Below are 20,462 nucleotides of genomic sequence, written 5' to 3'. Positions count from 1 at the left end.
GATTTATTTTAGTACAAATTGTGTTTACTTTATCAATAATTAAACACAATCATATTTTAAAAAATCAAAATTTTTAGATATAATCTTTCTTTAAAAAGTTTTTGTCTCAAACTTAGATTTTTTAATTTCTTTATCTTTGTATACCTGAATCTTGAAATCGTAGACCTAACTATGAATTCTAATCAAGTTGGAAATATCACAAGTTTGCAACTCTAGGTTTTAAAGAAAATTTGAGTTTGAGGGGCCACTCGCCTCATAACCTACTGCACTAGCTGTAAATGTACATTGTATGCATCGCATATGTTGTAGATATTGTAAGATTTAGATGATATATCATTGTATAGACTTTGCTTGTTTAAAAAGGCGCTTTTAACAGAAAATCCGCGTAATAGAAAGAAGAATGCCTGCTTGAAGTCGAAAAGCATCGGTTAACAACTTGAAATCCTACATTTAGAATCAATTATAAAAATATAATTATTTTTTTATCAACTTTAATATTCACATGTTAAGTCGTAAGTGGAAACACTCAAATTCAAAAGAAGTTTATAAGAAATAATTTTGTGAGACTTTGTGTCATCGTAACCTATATATTTCGGTATACATTTCTTAAAAAGAGTAGAGGAAACATATATTCATCATATACTATAATTTTATAATTTGTAACTTGATGTTGTAGAGCTTTGATATATCGGTTTCTGCTAGATTAAATAGTTAATATATTTCTAATATCAAAGATATCGGACTTCAGGTTGAAAAGATGAGACAATTCGAGTTAGATGTAAGTGTAAATAGTTACTTTATAGGCAAAAATTACAAATCGTAAGACCTCACTTCATTATTGATTTAGTATAGTCACTTCAATTTTGGAGTGTGCCGGTGTAGGACGTCCCTAAAAGAATGATTTGATTTGATTTGATAGGGATACAATATATTGCTTGTTTCTTCTTTAAGAAGAAGATCGGTGGAAACATAAACTTTTATGTAAACATTAAAAATTAGTATCTTGGAAGGTGGACCCTTCCCCCCTCCCCTCCCTCCCCTCCCTCCGTGCTGCATAGAGACGCCTCTGCCGATGAAAAACCAGCCCTGGGGGGAAATATACATACATCCTCTCCTCTTTAGTTCTCTATTCTACTATACAGTATATACACAACCCTGGTTACTAGTCCACAGTGTACACTTTAGAAGTTCAGATAGTAAACATTACCTTGGTAAACATTAGTCGACTATACATTATAAACTCAATGAACTCAGAAGTCAGAACTTTTAAATTATTGATCCCGGGATCCGGGATTAGGCATTGATCTCCCACTCCCATCTTATGCATCTCATGCATTATCCTCAAAATTAAAAGTGCCCACATAGGATATTGATTCCAAGCATTTAAATAAAAATAATATACCACCTTTACAAGTAAATATTTAAGTGAACTACATTTTAATCGTAAGGTAATTTATGATTAATTTCAAGTGACCCCCTGTAGTAAATGTCTAATTCATAACAATTTCTCGAACACGTATCTATTCAGGTATAACTCAGATTCTCTTAAAGGGAGTGTTTGCGAAAAATGAAAGGGGGTATAGGCTTAATGCGGTAAAAAAGCGCTTTTATCGCTACTAATCTTACTTCTATCTGTTGCGTCTATAAGGAGAAAATTGTTAAAAACGACTAATTTCGAAGAACGTATTGTCCATACAAATTCAGAAAGATGCAACATACGACTTAGACCGTAAACAATCTATTTAAATTCAAACAAATCATTCAGATATTACAACCTATGGTCATCGATTATCTTTCGCCACATTTGTATATATTTGATATTTCATAATATGATTTTATTTTATTTTTTTAAATAATATTTAGCTTACAACTTGTTTTCGAACATTCCTGGAAAATATGAAAATGACGTCTTCATTACCAAAAATCCTCGAAACAGGAATAAATGTTTTTATAAGTAACTCTCAGATCATAACAGGAACATAGGAACTGTGTTTCCAATATAACTTCATCTTGCCAGTATGAGCTCTTCTGGTGTCTTCCTCCTTTTTCTGTTTCTTGTCTAGGTAGTAGGTATTCCTGTCTCTGGCTTTCATCATGATTTTCTTGTGAGAATCTTTTCAACATTTCTTCAAAAAACACTCCTGTTTCATATCTCTCAAATGCTAACTCTGTAGGACAAAACAACACTATCTCTTTTCTTGCTGATCCAATGATGCAAGACCACAGCATCCTTTTCACTGCTTCCTTTGGGATTGTTTCCCATTCATGATTAAACAAATGTGTTTTCAAATTTTGCACCATTTGGATATTTTCTCCTGGTTTCAACTATATTTGGGAGCACTCTCGTTAAAACACAGCATTCTCTCTTTAAAACTAACTTAAATTTCACACATCTCCTTGTACGTACTCCCAGTTTTCTCTACTCCCGGCCCTGTAGATATTCTATGCATTGTTGTGTCTCAGTAATATTCCCACTCTGCCCTGACATTGCTTTCAGTCTGTCAATCTTTTCAAGGTTTCCAACTCTTCATTTACTCTCTGACCTTGCAACTCCATTTGTTCCATTCTCTGCTATAGGGCTTCCCATTCCTTGTGTTGAAGGTTTCCACCCTCTTTTTTGGTTTCCTTCATGTCTAGTCTTCTGATATCCGTTTCTTAACTAAAACTGTCCACTGTTACACTCTGGTACACTATACATTCTGGTACTCTTGTAGCAATCCTAAATTGTTGCTGCACTGTTACTGTTTTTTTCTGACACAGTTTTATCTATTCCCAGTTAAACCAGGTAATCACTTTACTTTCATTCCTTAGAGTCTATGACATTTAACTAAGTTTCCGTACTGCTGCTACCACTATTGTAGTACATGCCCTACTCNACCTGTAGCTATCCAGTACAACTCAATCTCACTTTACTATCAATGTCAAACCGGACACAATCTCTGGAGCTATCAATGTCAAACACGGACACGATCTTGTAAACTATCAATGCCAAACACTTGGCATGATCTTGTGCTATCGATGTCAAACCAGACACAATCTTATAAACTATCAATGCCAAGCATTGGACTCAATCTTGAGCTATCAATGTCAAGCCGGTTACAATCATGTAGACTATCAATGTCAAACTCTGACCACAATCTTGAGCTATAAATGTCAAACCGGACACAGTCTCGTAAACTATCAATTCCAAACACTGGGCATGATCTTGACTATCAATGTCAAACTGGACTCCATCTCGTAAACTATCAACTTGTTTTCTAAAGGAGGAACAATTACTTCTCTCATTGTAATCTAAATGGAGTATTTTCCAACTGACTTTTCTTTAGATATCTATGTTACAGATTAAGTTTAATGTAGGTATTTACAAGATATGCACGGATATATATATAGGCATAGTAAAGCTAATCACAATACATGGTTTGACGTATATACAGATGTAGCTAGGCTAGGTTAATTGCATTAGTTATATTTTGCGTAGTTAATTATAAGTGCAATTAGATTTTACAGACAATTTACACCGTAGTATATCTAGGTATGTTCAGGTTAACAAATATAGGGATTACTACGATATTTTCTACATACTTAGCAGTAAATTTTATTTTTCCAACCAGTATGAATGTATAATTATGAACCATAGCTGGATGAAAAAAAAACAGAAAATCAGAAAAATGTGCCCAAATGTATTTTTCCCTTGTCTACAAGTGATAAGAATACGTAGCTAAAAGAGAAGAACAGAAAACAGATGTATGGTCAGCTGAAAAGAAGATACAACAGCCAGAGAAAAAATTCACTGCTCTTTTTAAAATTTTGCTAAAAAAAATTATTTAAAAATAAATTATAAAAAATATAAATGTGAATTGGACATATGCCACTCTATAAATATGAAGTGTTGCACTATGGTTGCGCTAGAAATTACGTATTGAAGTCTCTTTAATAAACCATAACAGTGTTGCAATCACAAATTATTAGAAGCATTATAGCATAATATTTTCTCTTTTTTCGACGATTAATTCGCGTTTCATGTTGCTCAATCTATAATCTATACTCTTTGTTTAAAATAACACAGTAAAAAAAATCATTTAATAATGGGGATCAAAACTACAAGTTTTATAGAAAATTTAAAATTCGGTGATGGTGATGGATCAAACCTCTGTAGAGTAAAAAAAAGTAGATGTTAGTTCCACATTTACTGAAAATATATTTCGGTCTGGGTTGACCCTCGTCAGTTCTTGAGATTGTTTCTGTCAGGATGATTAAAAATTTCAGTTTCGTTTTGTAGATATGTCCAAAATCCGCTTATTGTAACTATAGATATATTCAACTTTTGATATATGTTGTATTCAGTTTTAAAAATTCGTACTCAAAGATACGATTTCAGAATGAGGACATATCGGTTTGCGCTCTGTGTGCCTGAGATATCAGTCAGTTCTACTTATTCAGTGGATTGGTAGAGATAAGACATTTAAATACCGTAGCTTGTGAAATAGTATCGTTACGCAATGCTTGAAACTTACATATTCTTTTTATTCAAACATTATTCTATCTTTTGGGACAAAAAGTCATTTTATTATTCCGAGGCATGTATTCATAATTGTAATTTGTCCCAGCAAAACCGGTTATCTTGAAATTTCATGGATTTCCCAAATATTTTGTCGAACATTTAAAAATTATCTAAAATAGTTAAACGTGTATAGATATAAATGATGTATTAATTTGATTTTAATCTGGTTTATTAGGATGTCCGATCATAACTCATGAACCCCTTGATTGGGGAACTCAAGGTAGAACGACGGGACTGGTTTTAGCTTGGTTTCAAATTTCAAAGCAAAAGTTTAGTTTCAAAAAAAATTTTTTTTCAAAACATGTTTGTTTTGTGTGTGACAATTTTACTTATTTTTTTCAGTTAATATTCAAGAAATAAATTAATTCTACTCCGTGGAGTATACTTAATTCTAAAACAGCCAAGAATAAGTAAAATCATATCGAATCAAACAAATTGTGTTCCATACAATAACAAGTCAGTTGTATAACACTATAATTTCCATCCAGAAGATTGAGGGAGGGGGGGGGACGTGGGGAGGGGATTTTTGTGATAGCAAATTAACGTTTTTTATCATTAAAACTTTTCAATATTTAGAATTGCCACTTCAGGAAAATATCTTTTTTTTACGCTTATTAAGAGCAAATAGATTATCAAGTACAATAGATGGCAACGTAGAATTTGTACACTCTACGTCATAAGTGTAAAATCAATTTTTGTGCCCGGCAAAATTATTAATAAAAGTGATAATTTTAGGCTAAGTGTTCATCTAAAAGTGAAATAAGTGCAATATGTGTTCTTTATTTTCTGTTTTTACACTTTTTTATTTAGAATTTAGTTTTCCTTGTTATATTTTCACTTGTGACGTCGTGTATAATGGGTCCAATTCTATGTTGCCACCTATTGTACTTGCTAATCTATTTGATTAAGAAAAGCCAAAAAATGCATGGCGTCAGGTTAGTTAAGGAGTAAAAATATAAATGATTAAAAAAGATAAAAGTTTTCACTATTAAAATTCGAAGCATAAATTGCATTCGTGTGGCGATAAATTGCAGCGATTTTTCTTTCAGAAATGTAAAATATGTTTACAGCGATGAGGAGGTGGCTGGAGATCTGAAATGCTAAGACAAGTTTTGAAATCCATATTTGCATTTATTTTGGTAAATCTTTATTTCTTCATTTTTTAAAGAGATATATTAAAGGATATAACATGAAGTGACCTAGCCCGATTCACTACGGTATTCTTTAGACGAGCCTTTTCTATACAAGATTTTATCGATGCTATATAAGTGATTTCAAGTCTAAGGCAGAAACCCCATCGAAAAGATGTAAAATTTTCAAAGAGAAGAGGATGGATATCTCATGGACGCTCTTGATCCGAAAAAGTTCTTAAGGTTTTCGTTGTTAATTAAACATATTCCTCATAAATAGATTAACCGTAAAGTCACTTTTATCCATTTCTTTAGTTTGTCGATGTTCATTGTTTACATTTATCTTTTTTTTTTAAATAAAGGTAATGAAAAGAACTTTTATCCATTTCATTGGTTTGTCAATGTTCATTGTTCACATTTATCTTTTTTTAAATAAAGTTGATGAAAAGAACTTTTATCCATTTCATTGGTTTGTCAATGTTCATTGTTCACATTTATCTTCTTTTTAAAATAAAGTTGATGAAAAGAACTTTTATCCATTTCATTGGTTTGTCAATGTTCATTGTTCACATTTATCTTTTTTTAAATAAAGTTAATGAAAAGAACTTTTATACATTTCATTAGTTTGTTAATGTTCATTGTTCACAATTATCTTTTTTTAAATAAAGTTGATGAAAAGAACTTTTATCCATTTCATTGGTTTGTTAATGATCATTGTTCACATTTATCTTTTTTTAAATAAAGTTAATGAAAAGAACTTTTATACATTTCATTAGTTTGTTAATGTTCATTGTTCACAATTATCTTTTTTTAAATAAAGTTAATGAAAAGAACTTATATCCATCTACATACATTGTCCTAATAACTTGGCATTATTACTTTTTGAACATTGTTTTAATTACAATTATTTATTTGGTTAAAAACCATTACTAGTTCGGTACTTGAAACTCCAGTCGGAGAAATGGAGCCTAAATCTTTCCCCAACACTCATGATTTGATTTGATTTGATAAACTTCAGAAAACTTTTAACTTTCCGGAAAATACGTTTTTAAAGATTATTTCTTGGTAAAATGTTGTAGCCAATATTACTGTTAAGAAATGGCTCTATTTTTTGCCACAACCTCAAATTTACTAATCCCAATATCTTCTCGATGTTGGGCCTAAGAATTAATTCCTTTGTAGCTTAATTAAGTTGCATTTTGTTATTTGACTTAAAACACTCCATTGGTAATTTTTAAAAGAAAATTAATTGCAATTTAATTTTTTTACTATTTTAATGAGAAGATATTATTGGAAAATGAAAAAATGTCGCAAAGAAATTCAATTTTTAATTTGAAAATGATTCATGTCTAAAAAAAGTTCAAGGCACATATTTACATTACAAATAAAAAAAATAAAAGGAAAAATTAAAAAGAAAGGAAGATGATGACAATCAATCCAGTGTTTTCTGGTTCCCACTATATTATTGTAGAATTTGTTAACAATGGCTTGTTGTTGCTGCTCCTCCTCTCCCAAGATTATCAGTAAATGCGGGGAAATTAAAGGATCCAGGTAATACAGGGTAACCTGCAAAGGATAAGACGGTAATACAGGGTAACCTGCAAAGGATAAGACGGTAATACAGGGTAACCTGCAAAGGATGAGACAGTAATACAGGGTAACCTGCAAAGAATGAGACGTTAATTCAGGGTAACCTGCAAAGGATGAGACGGTAATACAGGGTAACCTAAAAAGGATGAGACGGTAATACAGGGTAACCTGCAAAGGATGAGACGGTAATACAGAGTAACTTGTAAAGGATGAGATGGAAATACAGGGTAACCTGCAAAGGATGAGACGGTAATACAGGGTAACCTGCAAAGGATGAGACAGTAATACAGGGTAACCTGTAAAGGATGAGACGGTAATACAGGGTAACCTGCAAAGGATGAAACGTAAATACGGGGTAACCTGCAAAGGATGAGACGGTAATACAGGGTAACCTGCAAAGGATGAGACGTAAATACGGGGTAACCTGCAAAGGATGAGACGGTAATACAGGGTAACCTAAAAAGGATGAGACGAGAATACAGGGTAACCTGCAAAGGATAAGACGGTAATACAGGGTAACCTACAAAGGATGCGACGGTAATACAGGGTAACCTGTAAAAGATGAGACAGTAATACAGGGTAACCTGCAAAGGATGCGACGGTAATACAGGGTAACCTGTAAAGGATGAGACGGTAATACAGGGTAACCTGCAAAGGATGAGACGGTAATACAGGGTAACCTGTAAAGGATGAGACGGTAATACAGGGTAACCTGCAAAGGATGAGACGGTAATACAGGGTAACCTGCAAAGGATGAGACGGTAATGACGACCTGGAACTATTTTAAAGGAACTGTCGTTGTAATTTCAAGTGACTTTCTACTAAAAGGGGGCATGTTCAATTTACAACAGTACTTTTTAAAACTACATTTCATCAATAATGTTGAAGATATTTTCTTTTTTACCTTGAAAAGTCTTAAATTCTTACGATATCTCCCCCTTAAAAAAACTTCAGGTTTTATTTACTATGTAAATCCTTGTACCAGTTTGTATAATACAAGAATAGGACACCTTATATTGTTGTGTTTAATCAAATTTATTCTCGAAAATAAACCATGGCATTTTAGACTGAAAACAAATTCTGGAAAGAATATTTTCTGCTTCCGAGGAATTCCGTACGCACTTCCCCCAGTCGGTCAACTCAGGTACAAATCATATTTAAATGGAAAAACTGAGTTAAGAGATGAGTTAAATTAAATTGTGGCATCCGATTCGTTAAAATTAAAATTCTTGTACCACTGATCACAAAATACCGAATACCCATAGTCCTGGTATTTTCAAGATTTTTTCTGTTTTTATGCTTTTGTGTTTTTATTATTATATAAAATAAGAATACGAGTTGTGTCTAGGTTTCGAAGATCCCGACCCTACGGAGCCTGGACAGGAATTTGGGACGGAACCAAGGAATCAAAAAAATCTCTTCAACCTAATGTTTTAGCCCCTGATAAACATTACCTTAGGGAACTATAATAATAATAATAATAATAATAATAATAATAATAATAATAATAATTATTTATGTTGGCCGGCCCGAGGGAACATATATATGAATGTCTTGTTTTATTACATAGAAAGATAATAATATTAATAATGATAATAACTATAATTATGGTATGATGTACAGTGAAGGAGATGAGGATTGTTTATATCTGAATGTGTACACTAAAACCTTAGGTATGTATATGTACAATGCATAATGTACATGTAAAAGTGGCAAGTATGATATTGGGAAGTATAAGAAGCAAGTTGGTAAACTGCTGCCGGTGTATTCAGTTCTCTTATGCACCAAGTCAAACAAAAGAGAATTGGTTCAATTTAGCCTGATTCTTCTATTAATTAATTCTGGTCTCTGAGGCCGGATTGAGTTTAAGAAGGTGTAAACGATCTTTATCAAAAGTGGAATCTTTTAAAATTTGTTGTTTTAGATGACACTGCCAAACTTCCTGTTGTTGTTTTTATTCATGGCGGAGCATTTGCTGTTGGTTCTTGTGAATCTTTACTCTACGGACCCCAGGTCTCTTTACATTTATATTTAACCCTGTTCCGACTGGTTTACTAAAAATAGACGCNTTGGGGAGTTGGACGGAGGTCTCCCCCTTCTATTACCTTATTGTGATACAAATCTATAACACATGGTACATGTCTTGAAAGCCCTTGGGCTCCACTTTGAAAATCTGCAAAAAAATCACAAATTTGCAAAAATTTTTACATTCTGCAAAATAAATTTTTATTTAGAAAAATGCTCAAAAACAATAGTTTGCAAACCATGATAAATTATACATTTTAAAAGCCTTTGACCCGGCAAATCAAAATATACAAAAAAATTTTTTAAATTGTCAAAACCTAAATGTGTATTTAAGATAAACTAAAATTGTGCAAATTCCCTTTTAAGGCGTCTGTGTAAAAATCTATGCAAATTTTTTGCAGAAATTGTGCAATCTGTTTCCTTAAGTTGTTGGCTTTCCAAAGAGCTATAAAATGTTGAATTCCAAAGATTGGAAGTAGGTCTAAATTTGGATTTAGCCTAGTAAAGGTAAAATTAGGCATTCAGGCAGTATGCCTGATGATACTACTGGAGAAAGATTTCATATTTCATATTTTTTATTCAACTACAAAGCCTGAGATATTACAAATAAGCAATCACAATTTACTATGCAGTTTGGGCCCGCCTAACCAGGGTTGGTTGTTTTGAGTGGTTGGCCCGAAGTTAATTAACGATACTGAATACAATTGGTTACACATATCAAGATATGTTTTGGATAGGTAAGGAGTTGATTGGAAGGAAGGAGATTGTCAGGTGATCTGTGGCAGGGTGAGATCAGAGGGATTTTTATGTAGAGATAAATTAAAATACAGGGTGTTAATGATAGTAGCTACATAAACAGAAATAAGCTAATAAAGTTTCAGTTATTTTAGTTGTTTTATATAAAAATTATTCACACAATTTACAGCTAGTTTTTTCGCATTTAAACCTCTCATAATTCTCAAGATAAATATTGATTACTCTTTGTTTGTATATTTTTGCAGATTTAGTTTCTTTAAGGTCTAATTTAATTTCATTCTACAATTTAGGAAACATTGAGGACGGAAAACTTTCTAAATTTTTGTTTAAAACCCGTTCTAATTTATATGATTTTGTTCTATTCGGTTCAGCTAAAGACTTAAACATATTTTGGAAGGAAGAGGGAAGGTCATCATTACAGTATTAATGCATAAATGTCAGAACACAAAGTTTGTATGTATCATCAAGATTAAGAACTTTCAGTTTTGAAAATAATGAATTTGAATGTGCCTTGAAAGTACTATTATTAACCGCTCTGATTGCCTTTTTTTGCAAAGATCTGATTTTTTGCAGTTTAGAGTTTTTAACCCCTCCCCAAGTAACAATTCCATATTCAATATGAGGATTTACAAGAGAGTTATAAACAAGTAGACGAATGTTTAATGGTAAGATATTCTTAATTTGAGACAAAGCAAAGATTGAGCTAGCAATTTTTTTCAAGATATATTCAATTTGAAAATCCCAGTTTAAAAATTCGTCAAGTTTAAGACCAACAAATTTGAAATATTTGTTCACACAGTCATTACCAATCCTTTCAAGTATCTCATTTCCTAATGATAAATTACAACTGTTGGGGTCAAAGTGCATATTTCTATTTCTAAATACTATATACTTTGTTTTGGAGACATTTAGTGACAAACGATTTGCTTGAAACCATTTTGCTGCTTTTTTTAGTTCAGTGTTTGCATCTAGTATTAGGCTTGCAATGTCAGGAGATGACTTTAAAAAACTATTATCATCTGCAAAAAGGCTGGTAAAAAAAGATGTTGCAATGGGCAAATCGTCTATATAAAGCAGCAACAGCAGGGGCCCTAGAACACTTCCTTGAGGAACACCACATGTTATAATTGTCCTATTTATGATACTACTCGAAAAAGATATTGTCCTATTTAAGATACTACTGGAGAAATACATTGTCCTATTTAAGACACTACTGGAGAAGGATATTGTCCTATTTAAGATACTACTGGAGAAAGATATTGTCCTATTTAAGATACTACTGGAGAAAGATATTGTCCTATTTAAAATACTACTTGAGAAAGATATTGTCCTATATAAGATACTTCTGGAGAAAGATATTGTCCTATTAAAGATTCTACTAGAGAAAGATATTGTCCTATTTAAGATACTACTGGAGAAAGATATTGGCCTATTTAAGATACTACTGGAGAAAGATATTGTCCTATTTAAGATACTACTGGAGAAAGATATTGCCCTATTTATGATACTACTGGAGAAAGATATTGTCCTATTTAAGATACTACTGGAGAAAGATATTGTCCTGGTTGGGTTTAATTATCGTCTTGGAACACTGGGCAGCTTGACTCTAGAAACTGATGAATGTCCTGGTAACTAACAATAAATAGATAAATAAATAAAAAAGGAAATCTAATTCAATTCATTGGTGTCAATTGTTGAATGATATAAGGGATGTTTTACATTTAGAAGAGGTTTTCAACTGCCATTTTTGAATTGAATATTACACACTTAAACCAACAAAAGATGCCTAACATGTAAATTAGAAAATCAATTTTTTTAATGAATTTAAGGGTATTTGAAGTTGATTGATATTATAAGATCAACATTTAAAACTATTTTATTAGGAAACCTGGGTCTTCATGATCAGTTTCTTGCGCTTCAATGGATTAATGAAAATATTACAGGTGAATTATTATTATTATTATTATAATATCATAGATATTAGATATCTCTGATATTCTAGAGTTTGGTGGAGATATCTCTAATATTCTAGAGTTTGGTAGAGATATCTCTAATATTCTAGAGTTTGGTGGAGATATCTCTAATATTTTGGAGTTTGTTAGAGATATCTCTAATATTCTAGAGTTTGGTAGAAATATCTCTAATATTCTAAAGTTTGGTGAATATATCTCTAATATTCTAGAGTTTGGTAGAGATATCTCCAATATTCGAGAGTTTGGTAGAAATATCTCTAATATTATAGAGTTTAGTAGAAATACCTCTAATATTATAGAGTTTTGTAGAAATACCTCCAATATTATAGAGTTTGGTAGAAATACCTCTAATATTATTGAGTTTGGTAGAAATATCTCTAATTTTATAGAGTTTGGTAGAAATACCTCTAATATTCTAGAGTTTGGTAGAAATACCTCAAATATTCTAGAGTTTGGTGGAGATATCTCTAATATAAGTTTGATGGGTGAAAGTGCTGGATCAATGTCTGCTCTGCTTCACCTTGTATCTCCTGTATCTCAGGGGCTTTTTCACAGGTAACATTAAACACTAGAACACACGAACACCTGAACATCAGAACCCCTGAATACATGAACACTTGAACAACGAAACATTTAAACAACTTAACACCTAAACATAAACCCCTAAATATGGACACCCTAAAAATGAACACCTGAACATGAACACTTGAAAATGAAGAACTATACGAACACCTGAACATGAACACCTGAACATGAACACCTGAAAATGAACAACTACATGAACACCTGAACATGAACACCTGAAAATGAACAACTACATGACCACTTGAACATGAACACCTGAAAATGAAAACCTAAACATTAACACATGTAAACCTGAATACCTAATACTTAAACGCCTTATCATCAGAATACATAAACGCCTGAAGATTCGATCATTTGATATTTAAACACCTGAACAAACATCTGAACAGCTAAACAGCTGAACAGCTAAACGCCCCAATTATTATATTTTACTTACTAAGTGGCCATGCCCAAATATTTTTAGAGTTATCGCGCTCTCTGGGACACCAACGACGACATTTCTTCACAAGGATAGAAGACCCCGACTGTATGCCCTGGCAGTTGCAGAGAAACTAGGATGTGAAGATTTGGAAGATTTTGACAAGGTTAGTGTGGGATAAACTTCGATACAAGATTATGACAAGGTTAGTGTGGGATAAACTTCAATACAAGATTTTGACAAGGTTAGTGTGGGATAAACTTCGATACAAGATTATGACAAGGTTAGTGTGGGATAAACTTCGATACAAGATTATGACAAGGTTAGTGTGGGATAAACTTCAATACAAGATTTTGACAAGGTTAGTGTGGGATAAACTTCAATACAAGATTTTGACAAGGTTAGTGTGGGATAAACTTCAATACAAGATTTTGACAAGGTTAGTGTGGGATAAAATTCGATACAAGATTATGAAACTTTCTACGAAACTACGTTTTACACAATATTTATTTTAAAGGTCTAGCTTTTATGATAACTTTTTTTTTGTAGATTTTTAATGATTTCATATTTAGGTTTTACTGTTTCTCCAAAGTGTTCCTGCAAAGTCTATCCTAAAGTTAAGCACACTGTTCCAAGACTGGGATGCAAGCCATCCTATGCCCTGGGTTCCTTGCTTAGATACACACGCTGCTGAACCTATGGTTCCCAGGTATAACCAGAGAATTCAACATCCGCTTAAAAACCAATTAATTATTTTTTTTAAATTCCTGGTCTTCTTAGATTTTGAACTTTTTAAAAAGTAAAATTTTTAGATATTTTACACGCGTGCAGTACAAGGGGTTAAAACAATACAAAAAACATCGAAAATTCAGTTTACGAACTGCGAATTCTACAAATTAAAAGTTTTACATAAGTCTACACGATCGCGTTGGTGTGAAACATCCAAGGCAAGTATTCGTTTTCTCTGAACGAGCTTGGGAACCCAGCTTTGTCTGAAAAATAAGTTTCCCCTTTAAATGTCAACCTTCTCAACTTATATCTTTTAAACCATAGTAGCATCCCCGTGGTTCTTTCGCGTTCCCCAATCAAAATTTGAGGCAAACCGGCCTATACAGATATTAAAACTTTGCATAGAAAAGATATATTTTTATATTAGAGGATACGTTGAAGCTGTTAATTTAATAATAATAATAATAATAACTAGCTAAAGGGCCCGGCGTTGCCCGTGGAAAAAAAATGTTGAAAAAAATGTCCGCCCAATCGGTTTAGCCGTTTGGTCGGCTATACACAACATATATATATATACATACGAATGTCTTGTTTTATTATATAGATGATAATAATGATAATGATAATAATAATAATGATAATTCGATTCTAATCATAGTACATAATTATGTACATAATTATGGTGATAATAATGATAAAAATAGTAATGATATTTTAATAAAAATACCAAGAATATTAATATAATCAAAATAACGAAGAATGATAATTGGTTCAACTATTTGTTTTGTAGGCCTTATTCTTACAGCAAAGTTTTTCAAAGAGCCTAGCAGGTGATTTTAGTTTTTCAATTATAGAAAATATTTTGTTTTATCAATATTTTGTCTTTTTTAGGTGGCATCTTCTAATGAAAGAGTGGAGTATATGGGCCCCACTTCTTTTATTTAATCGGTAGAGAACTAATTTTATGAAACTTAGTTTACTTTTATCACTAATAGTAAAAAAATTGAATTTCTAAAACTTTTGGAGGTCCATAAATGTTAACAGAACATTTCACGAAATTCTTAGCTAGCTATTAACAGAAAGTGTTTGAAAATTAAGGAAATTTAAAAGTTAAAAAAGTTACAAAAATAAAAAACCTCGAAGTTCCCGAAACCCAGAGTTTCCAGCAAGTTTTACTTTAGCGCAATTAAGAGCGCAGAATTCCGCGCAATTCCGCAAAATTCCGATTAGAAAGTCTACCTAAATCCTGATATTCCAGGGAGCGGGATGAGATGAGCTGTGAGGACAGGATCGATGTAAAGAACATCTCCAGGTTCTATTTCGGGGTAGAGAACCCTGCAGAGGTCCCATACTCAGAGGAGAATATTCTCAAGGTTGGTTTTATACAGGGTGTCCCAAAAATATGAAAATTTATTACCAATATGGGCTCTACTCTATAAAAACGCTATGAGCTTCTAAAGTTCCAGAAATGCAGAAAAACCTTTAATCATCTGACACGTATTCTTCAAATTGTGTAATTGAAAAAATGTAAAAAAATTATAACAAAACGTATATATGTAAGATATATGTCCGTACCACGTGACCAGAACTCCCTCCAATGGCATTGCAGTATACTGGTCACCTGATACAGATGGAGACACGTGACAATAATACTGCACTGCCATTGGTTGGAGTTCTGGTGACATGTTCCGAACGCATAAATAATATTATCAATTATATCTATTAAAAATAAAAATTATCAAATTAAAATAATAATAGGAGCAAACTTGAGTTTCTCAGACTCCTCTGGGATATCGTTGTTTTCAGATTGGTTGCGTATTTGTTGAATATGATCTGTTTAATACTACGAATCTTATACAAAATCTTACAAACATATGTTTTGGTATAATTTTGACACAGTTTTGTATCAATTTCTCTATAAAGGAACATCAGATAGAACTCTTATATGTCTCAATCAACTCCTGAGATTCTCAGGTTTCAGTCTATACCTCCTTTTATTTTTCCTTTACAGTCCCTTTAAACATCTTTACTTGTCAACAATTTTGGGTCTGATTGCCCTAATCTAAAATCTATTTAAATTAGAAAGATTTGAGTCCTAAATTTAGCACACCGGTTGGATCCTGGGGTAAAAAAAACTCAAAAGGTTTGAGCTCATTAAAAATGCCAATTTTTATTTTAGTTAACAGATATGGTTGGCTTATCCTGGTTCTTTTTCTCATTTGACCGGGATAGCAAACTTCTAGCTAATAATGGAACACCAGGTTAGTCACGTAATAGGTAACTTCTAGCTAATAATGGAACACCAGGTTAGTCTAGGTAACTTCTAGCTAATAATGGAACACCAGGTTAGTCTCGTGATAGGGAACTTCTAGCTAATAATGGAACACCAGGTTAGTCACGTAATAGGTAACTTCTAGCTAATAATGGAACACCAGGTTAGTCTCGTGATAGGGAACTCTTAGCTATTAATAGATCACCAGGTGATAGGGAACTTCTAGCTAGTAATGGAACACCAGGTTAATCTCGTGATTCTCGTGATAGCTAACTTTTAGCTAGTAATGGAACACCAGGCTAGTCTCGTGATATCTAACTTCTAGGTAGTAATGGAACACCAGGTTAGTCTCGTGATAACTAACTTCTAGGTAGTAATGGAACACCAGGTTAGTCTCGTGATAACTAACTTCTAGCTAGAAACGGAACACCATGTTAGTCTCGTGATAGTTAATTTCTAGCTAGAAATTGAACACTAGGTAAGTCTCGTGATAGGTAACTTCTAGCTAGTAATGAAACACCAGGTTTGTCTCGTGATAGCTGACTTCTATGCTAGTAACGGTACACCAGGTTCAAACAACTGGGTCCACTTTGAAGTGTCGAAATACCTTGGTTTTTGGTGTTATCACACTAGCTTAATTTTCTTGCGTCCTTGGATGACTGAAAACATCTTGACCAACGCATTTGGGATTACGACTTTCATAACAATCTGTTAGTTAAAGGGACTGGAAGCTTAATTTCAAGTGACCCTCCATGCAAAAATGGCAATACCCGATTTACAACGGTACCCTTAAAAGCTTTGTCTGATCAAGTATGAAATAGATATTCATGTTTTTGTATCTTCAAGCTTTTTATTTTTATTTGATGTTTCTCCGAGAAAGTGACTTGCACATTCCTTGTTTATAAGAAGCAATTCACTGAAATAAACACTTTTTGAATGAAAAAAACGACGATATCTCTTCCACATTTTTTATCATTATAGGTTTCAAGAGTATCGTTTTAAATAAGGCATTGTATTTTTGCATGGAGGGTCACTTGAAATTACGCTTACAGTCCTTTAAAGTGGTTAACTGTACTGATGTCATCTCATTTGCTGGATTTATTGCAATTTACTTATGATTGGTTTAAGAAAACAAATGTTCTACAGATAGAACACATTGATATTACTGGTACGAAATTGTGACCTCGTAGCTTTGACAAGTTTGAGCAAAGAAAATTGACCAAGGTTCGTGTTAGAAATTCAAATAAATTAAAAAAACCTTAATTTCAGTTTACACGTTTATCCTGACCTCTCCTCCAGATTTTTCAGTTTTCGATTTGTTCAGGTAAACCAACTATTTTAGACAGTTTTTAGACAGTTTTTAGACAGATTTTAGACAGATTTTAGACAGATTTTAGACAGATTTTAGACAGATTTTAGACAGTTTTAGACAGATTTAAGACAAATTTTAGACAGATTTTAGACAGATTTGAGACAGTTTTAGACAGTTTTAGACAGATTTTAGACAGATTTTAGACAGATTTTAGACAGATTTTAGACAGATTTTAGAAATATTTTAGACATATTTTAGAAAGATTCTAGTCAGATTTAGACAGATTTAGACAGATTTTAAACATTGTTTAAATATCGTCATCCCATTCCATAGTTGCATTAGTCTCACTGTACAAGCTTGAAAATATCGTAATATTTTGATAAATAATATTTTAAAATCAATTCGTCTAATCAAGTTGTCGTTCTAAAGGAACCGTGTAGATGGAATTTCATGTGACTTCCTATTTATAGATTTTCATGACCGAGTCCCAACAGTAACCTTCAGAGTTTTGTCTTATTCAGAATGTATGAGATATCCAACTTATTTTAAACCTGCTTATTTTGAAATGTAGTTTCTCTATAAAGCTTTAGAAAAAAAGAGGAAAAAGTGAGAATTAAACATTATTTAAGCTAGAAAATTTACGTTTTATACCAAGCTAAGAAAATTCTCAGTCGAATGTTTTTTTGGAAAAATTTAGATTCTGTTGGAAAGCGGGATCATAACTGTCCGATCAAAATTCAGGAACCCCTTGAACGATTTGCCTCAAATTTTGATATGCTAACTCTGTAACTTGGGCTGACTTCTATAGAACAAGTTTAGTTTCAAGGCAAAAATCAAGTTAGTCATTGCTCGAATGATGATTTATAGGATACCACGTGGAATCGGAAATACACTTTTTAAAGGGAAGGTCAATAAAAATTACAATAATCATTATTTTAAAAATTTAGAAATTTAAATAATAAGTTAAAAATGAATAATTTAGATTAAAAATGGGTGAAATTGGTCGAATGTTCTTTTTCCGGAGATTTGGATACAATCCCTTTAATCAGAAATATGGAGTTTGCCACGGAGATGATCTTTGGTAGTAATTACAGTAATAACAATAACATTTCTAGTTTCTTGTTCCCGTTTAATGTTCCTGGGTTCCCTACACGTGTAAAAACTGAAGAACAAAAGAATACACAAAAATATTTAGTTGGTTAGTAAATTAGTAAATTAGTAAATTAGTAAATTCAGTTTTATATTCCCTAAAATTCTACACATTAAAAATTAGTGCTTTTGGGGTGTTAGCTTAAATCTAAGAGTCTAGGAAAAAGGTTTCTAGAAGAAAGCCGGAAATAAAAGGTCCAAAAAGTTGCCATTAAAGGCCCCAGGGTTCTAGATTTGTGAACATTTTTTCCCTTTAAAATAAAATAAAACCACAAAAATGTGAGAATTCCTTTGTTACTTTAAGGATTTTTACTTTAGGACTTTTTTCTAAGAACTTTGTTGCGGTCACCCTTTTTCTGTTTCTTTTTGTCTGTTATTTAACCTTCATGCAGGAAAAAATAAAATTTTTTCCAGGTTTACAAAACATAATTAATGTTTCTGAGTTTAAAAATTACGGAAAATTTTCGGATTTTTAAGCTTAAAGAAATTGAGTTTTTGTCACAAACTTAAATTTTCCAACTTCTATAACTTTGTATCCTGAGGGTGTAAACCTGTGATATTTCAAACTAAGCTTAATTGATCTAACAGAATTCATAGTTTAAATTATCTAAGACCTAAGACATAAAGTTGCAAGAATATAGAGATTAGAAAATCTGAGTTTGCTGCAAAAACTCAATTTCTTTCCTGTAAAAAAAAATAATTTTAATCCATCCTTTTCCTCCCAAAACGTTATTTCATGAATAGTAACTACATCTAAATATATCAATATGTGTTTACAACTTTTCTTTATTTTAGATATGGTTTATTCATTTGCCGTAGATGGTGTTCCAAAATTGTCAGGTTAGAGTTTTTTTGGTACTATATGCAGACTTTTTATGAGGTTTTTATATTTTCTTAAAGGCACTGTAAGCATAATTTAAAGTGACCCTCCAGAAAAAGATGACAATGGTCGATTCACAACGGTATCCTTGAAACTCATTAAAAAAAGAAAAGTGTTTTTATTTTAAAACTTCTTCATTGCTTTTTAAAAGAAAGAAATGCGCAATCGTCCCTTTCACGGACAAATTTTAGGGATTTTATATCTTTAAATACAAATGACTCTAATATTACTTCGCTGTAGTTCTTCGAGGCTTACTGTTGTAAAAAAAAATAATGGCATTGGTTTTATTAGAGAAAGACAAAAACGCTATCAGACTTTTGTTTCTAAGGCATATTTAACAATTTCATAAAAAATGACTTTTATATTTTTTTTTTACATACAAATATTATCATGCCGTAAGAAAAAATTAGTTAGAATTAACATAAAAGGGTTTTGATCTGAAAAACAAAGGCTTTACCATTAAAAAAAAACATTTTTTTTCAAAAAAACATTGTACTGTTAAATTTATCGTGGATTATCATTCACAATGTACAGCATTTACACTTTGCAATGTACAATGTACATAAATTTATTTGTAATATCTAGATGTGCATTGGCCACCACTTTCCAAGACCAACAGTGAATACCTTGATATAGGAAGCTGTCTTATGCTTACCAGAAGTACACATCTAGATAATCAGGTAGAAATAATAATTATAATAATACTAATAATAATAATAATAATAATAATAATAATAATAATAATAATAATAATAATAATAATTTGGCATGATCTGAAATGTAAGCAGGAAGAAAAGGAAAGAATACCTTCTATCCGTCCTTTCACAGAGTTCCATGCACAGATTGCGGTCAATAGAGCAAATTTGTAGATACATTACAGAGGCCCGGCAATTGCTAGGATGTCCACAATTTTTTTTTAATTTACCGAACATGACGGATGATGAAATTGGAGAAGAAGAAATATAGTAATGTCAAAATATTTTTCATCTGCTATCAAAGATTTAATGCAAGGAAAGTCATTTCAGAGATGTACGAATTCTTTTGTACTGCAGTGTACTGTCTCTGGGCGGTAATGTAATCAC

The 20,462-nt window shown here is 32.1% G+C and overlaps 2 protein-coding genes across 2 annotated transcripts; both read left to right on the top strand.

The window, feature by feature from the left end:
- The first annotated feature begins 5,590 nt into the window (after positions 1-5,590).
- Positions 5,591-14,511, top strand: LOC111698372 (esterase SG1-like). Its single transcript, XM_023468689.1, has 14 exons — positions 5,591-5,700; positions 7,163-7,242; positions 8,348-8,425; positions 8,630-8,740; positions 8,905-8,954; positions 9,206-9,294; positions 11,600-11,690; positions 11,946-12,005; positions 12,485-12,590; positions 13,084-13,204; positions 13,611-13,747; positions 14,195-14,210; positions 14,426-14,436; positions 14,499-14,511. The coding sequence occupies exons 1-14, from the start codon at positions 5,659-5,661 to the stop codon at positions 14,509-14,511; spliced, it is 1,005 nt and encodes a 334-aa protein (XP_023324457.1). The 5' UTR covers positions 5,591-5,658.
- On the top strand, positions 14,506-20,249 carry LOC111698371 (venom carboxylesterase-6-like). Its single transcript, XM_023468686.1, has 10 exons — positions 14,506-14,597; positions 14,659-14,715; positions 15,026-15,140; positions 15,947-16,028; positions 17,309-17,363; positions 18,334-18,432; positions 18,467-18,549; positions 19,296-19,340; positions 19,966-20,060; positions 20,169-20,249. The coding sequence occupies exons 1-10, from the start codon at positions 14,527-14,529 to the stop codon at positions 20,247-20,249; spliced, it is 783 nt and encodes a 260-aa protein (XP_023324454.1). The 5' UTR covers positions 14,506-14,526.
- Positions 20,250-20,462: the final 213 nt, after the last annotated feature.

The sequence above is a fragment of the Eurytemora carolleeae genome, unplaced genomic scaffold, assembly GCF_000591075.1.
Source record: "Eurytemora carolleeae unplaced genomic scaffold, Eaff_2.0 scaffold310, whole genome shotgun sequence".
NCBI lineage: Eukaryota > Metazoa > Arthropoda > Copepoda > Calanoida > Temoridae > Eurytemora > Eurytemora carolleeae.
Note: the sequence above shows the minus strand (reverse complement) of the source record. Positions and strands in the feature narration are given on the sequence as shown.

What these genes read in the sequence shown, in the direction of transcription:
- LOC111698372 (XM_023468689.1), top strand. Translation starts at nt 5,659, where the DNA reads ATGCTAAGACAAGTTTTGAAATCCATATTTGCATTTATTTTG. An exon ending in GATTAATGAAAATATTACAG is followed by an intron (nt 12,006 to 12,484) that starts GTGAATTATTAT and finishes CAAATATTCTAG; the next exon opens with AGTTTGGTGGAGATATCTCT. An exon ending in TCTCAGGGGCTTTTTCACAG is followed by an intron (nt 12,591 to 13,083) that starts GTAACATTAAAC and finishes AAATATTTTTAG; the next exon opens with AGTTATCGCGCTCTCTGGGA.
- LOC111698371 (XM_023468686.1), top strand. Translation starts at nt 14,527, where the DNA reads ATGATAATTGGTTCAACTATTTGTTTTGTAGGCCTTATTCTTACAGCA. An exon ending in CAGAGGAGAATATTCTCAAG is followed by an intron (nt 15,141 to 15,946) that starts GTTGGTTTTATA and finishes TTTTTATTTTAG; the next exon opens with TTAACAGATATGGTTGGCTT. An exon ending in TGGTGTTCCAAAATTGTCAG is followed by an intron (nt 19,341 to 19,965) that starts GTTAGAGTTTTT and finishes TGTAATATCTAG; the next exon opens with ATGTGCATTGGCCACCACTT.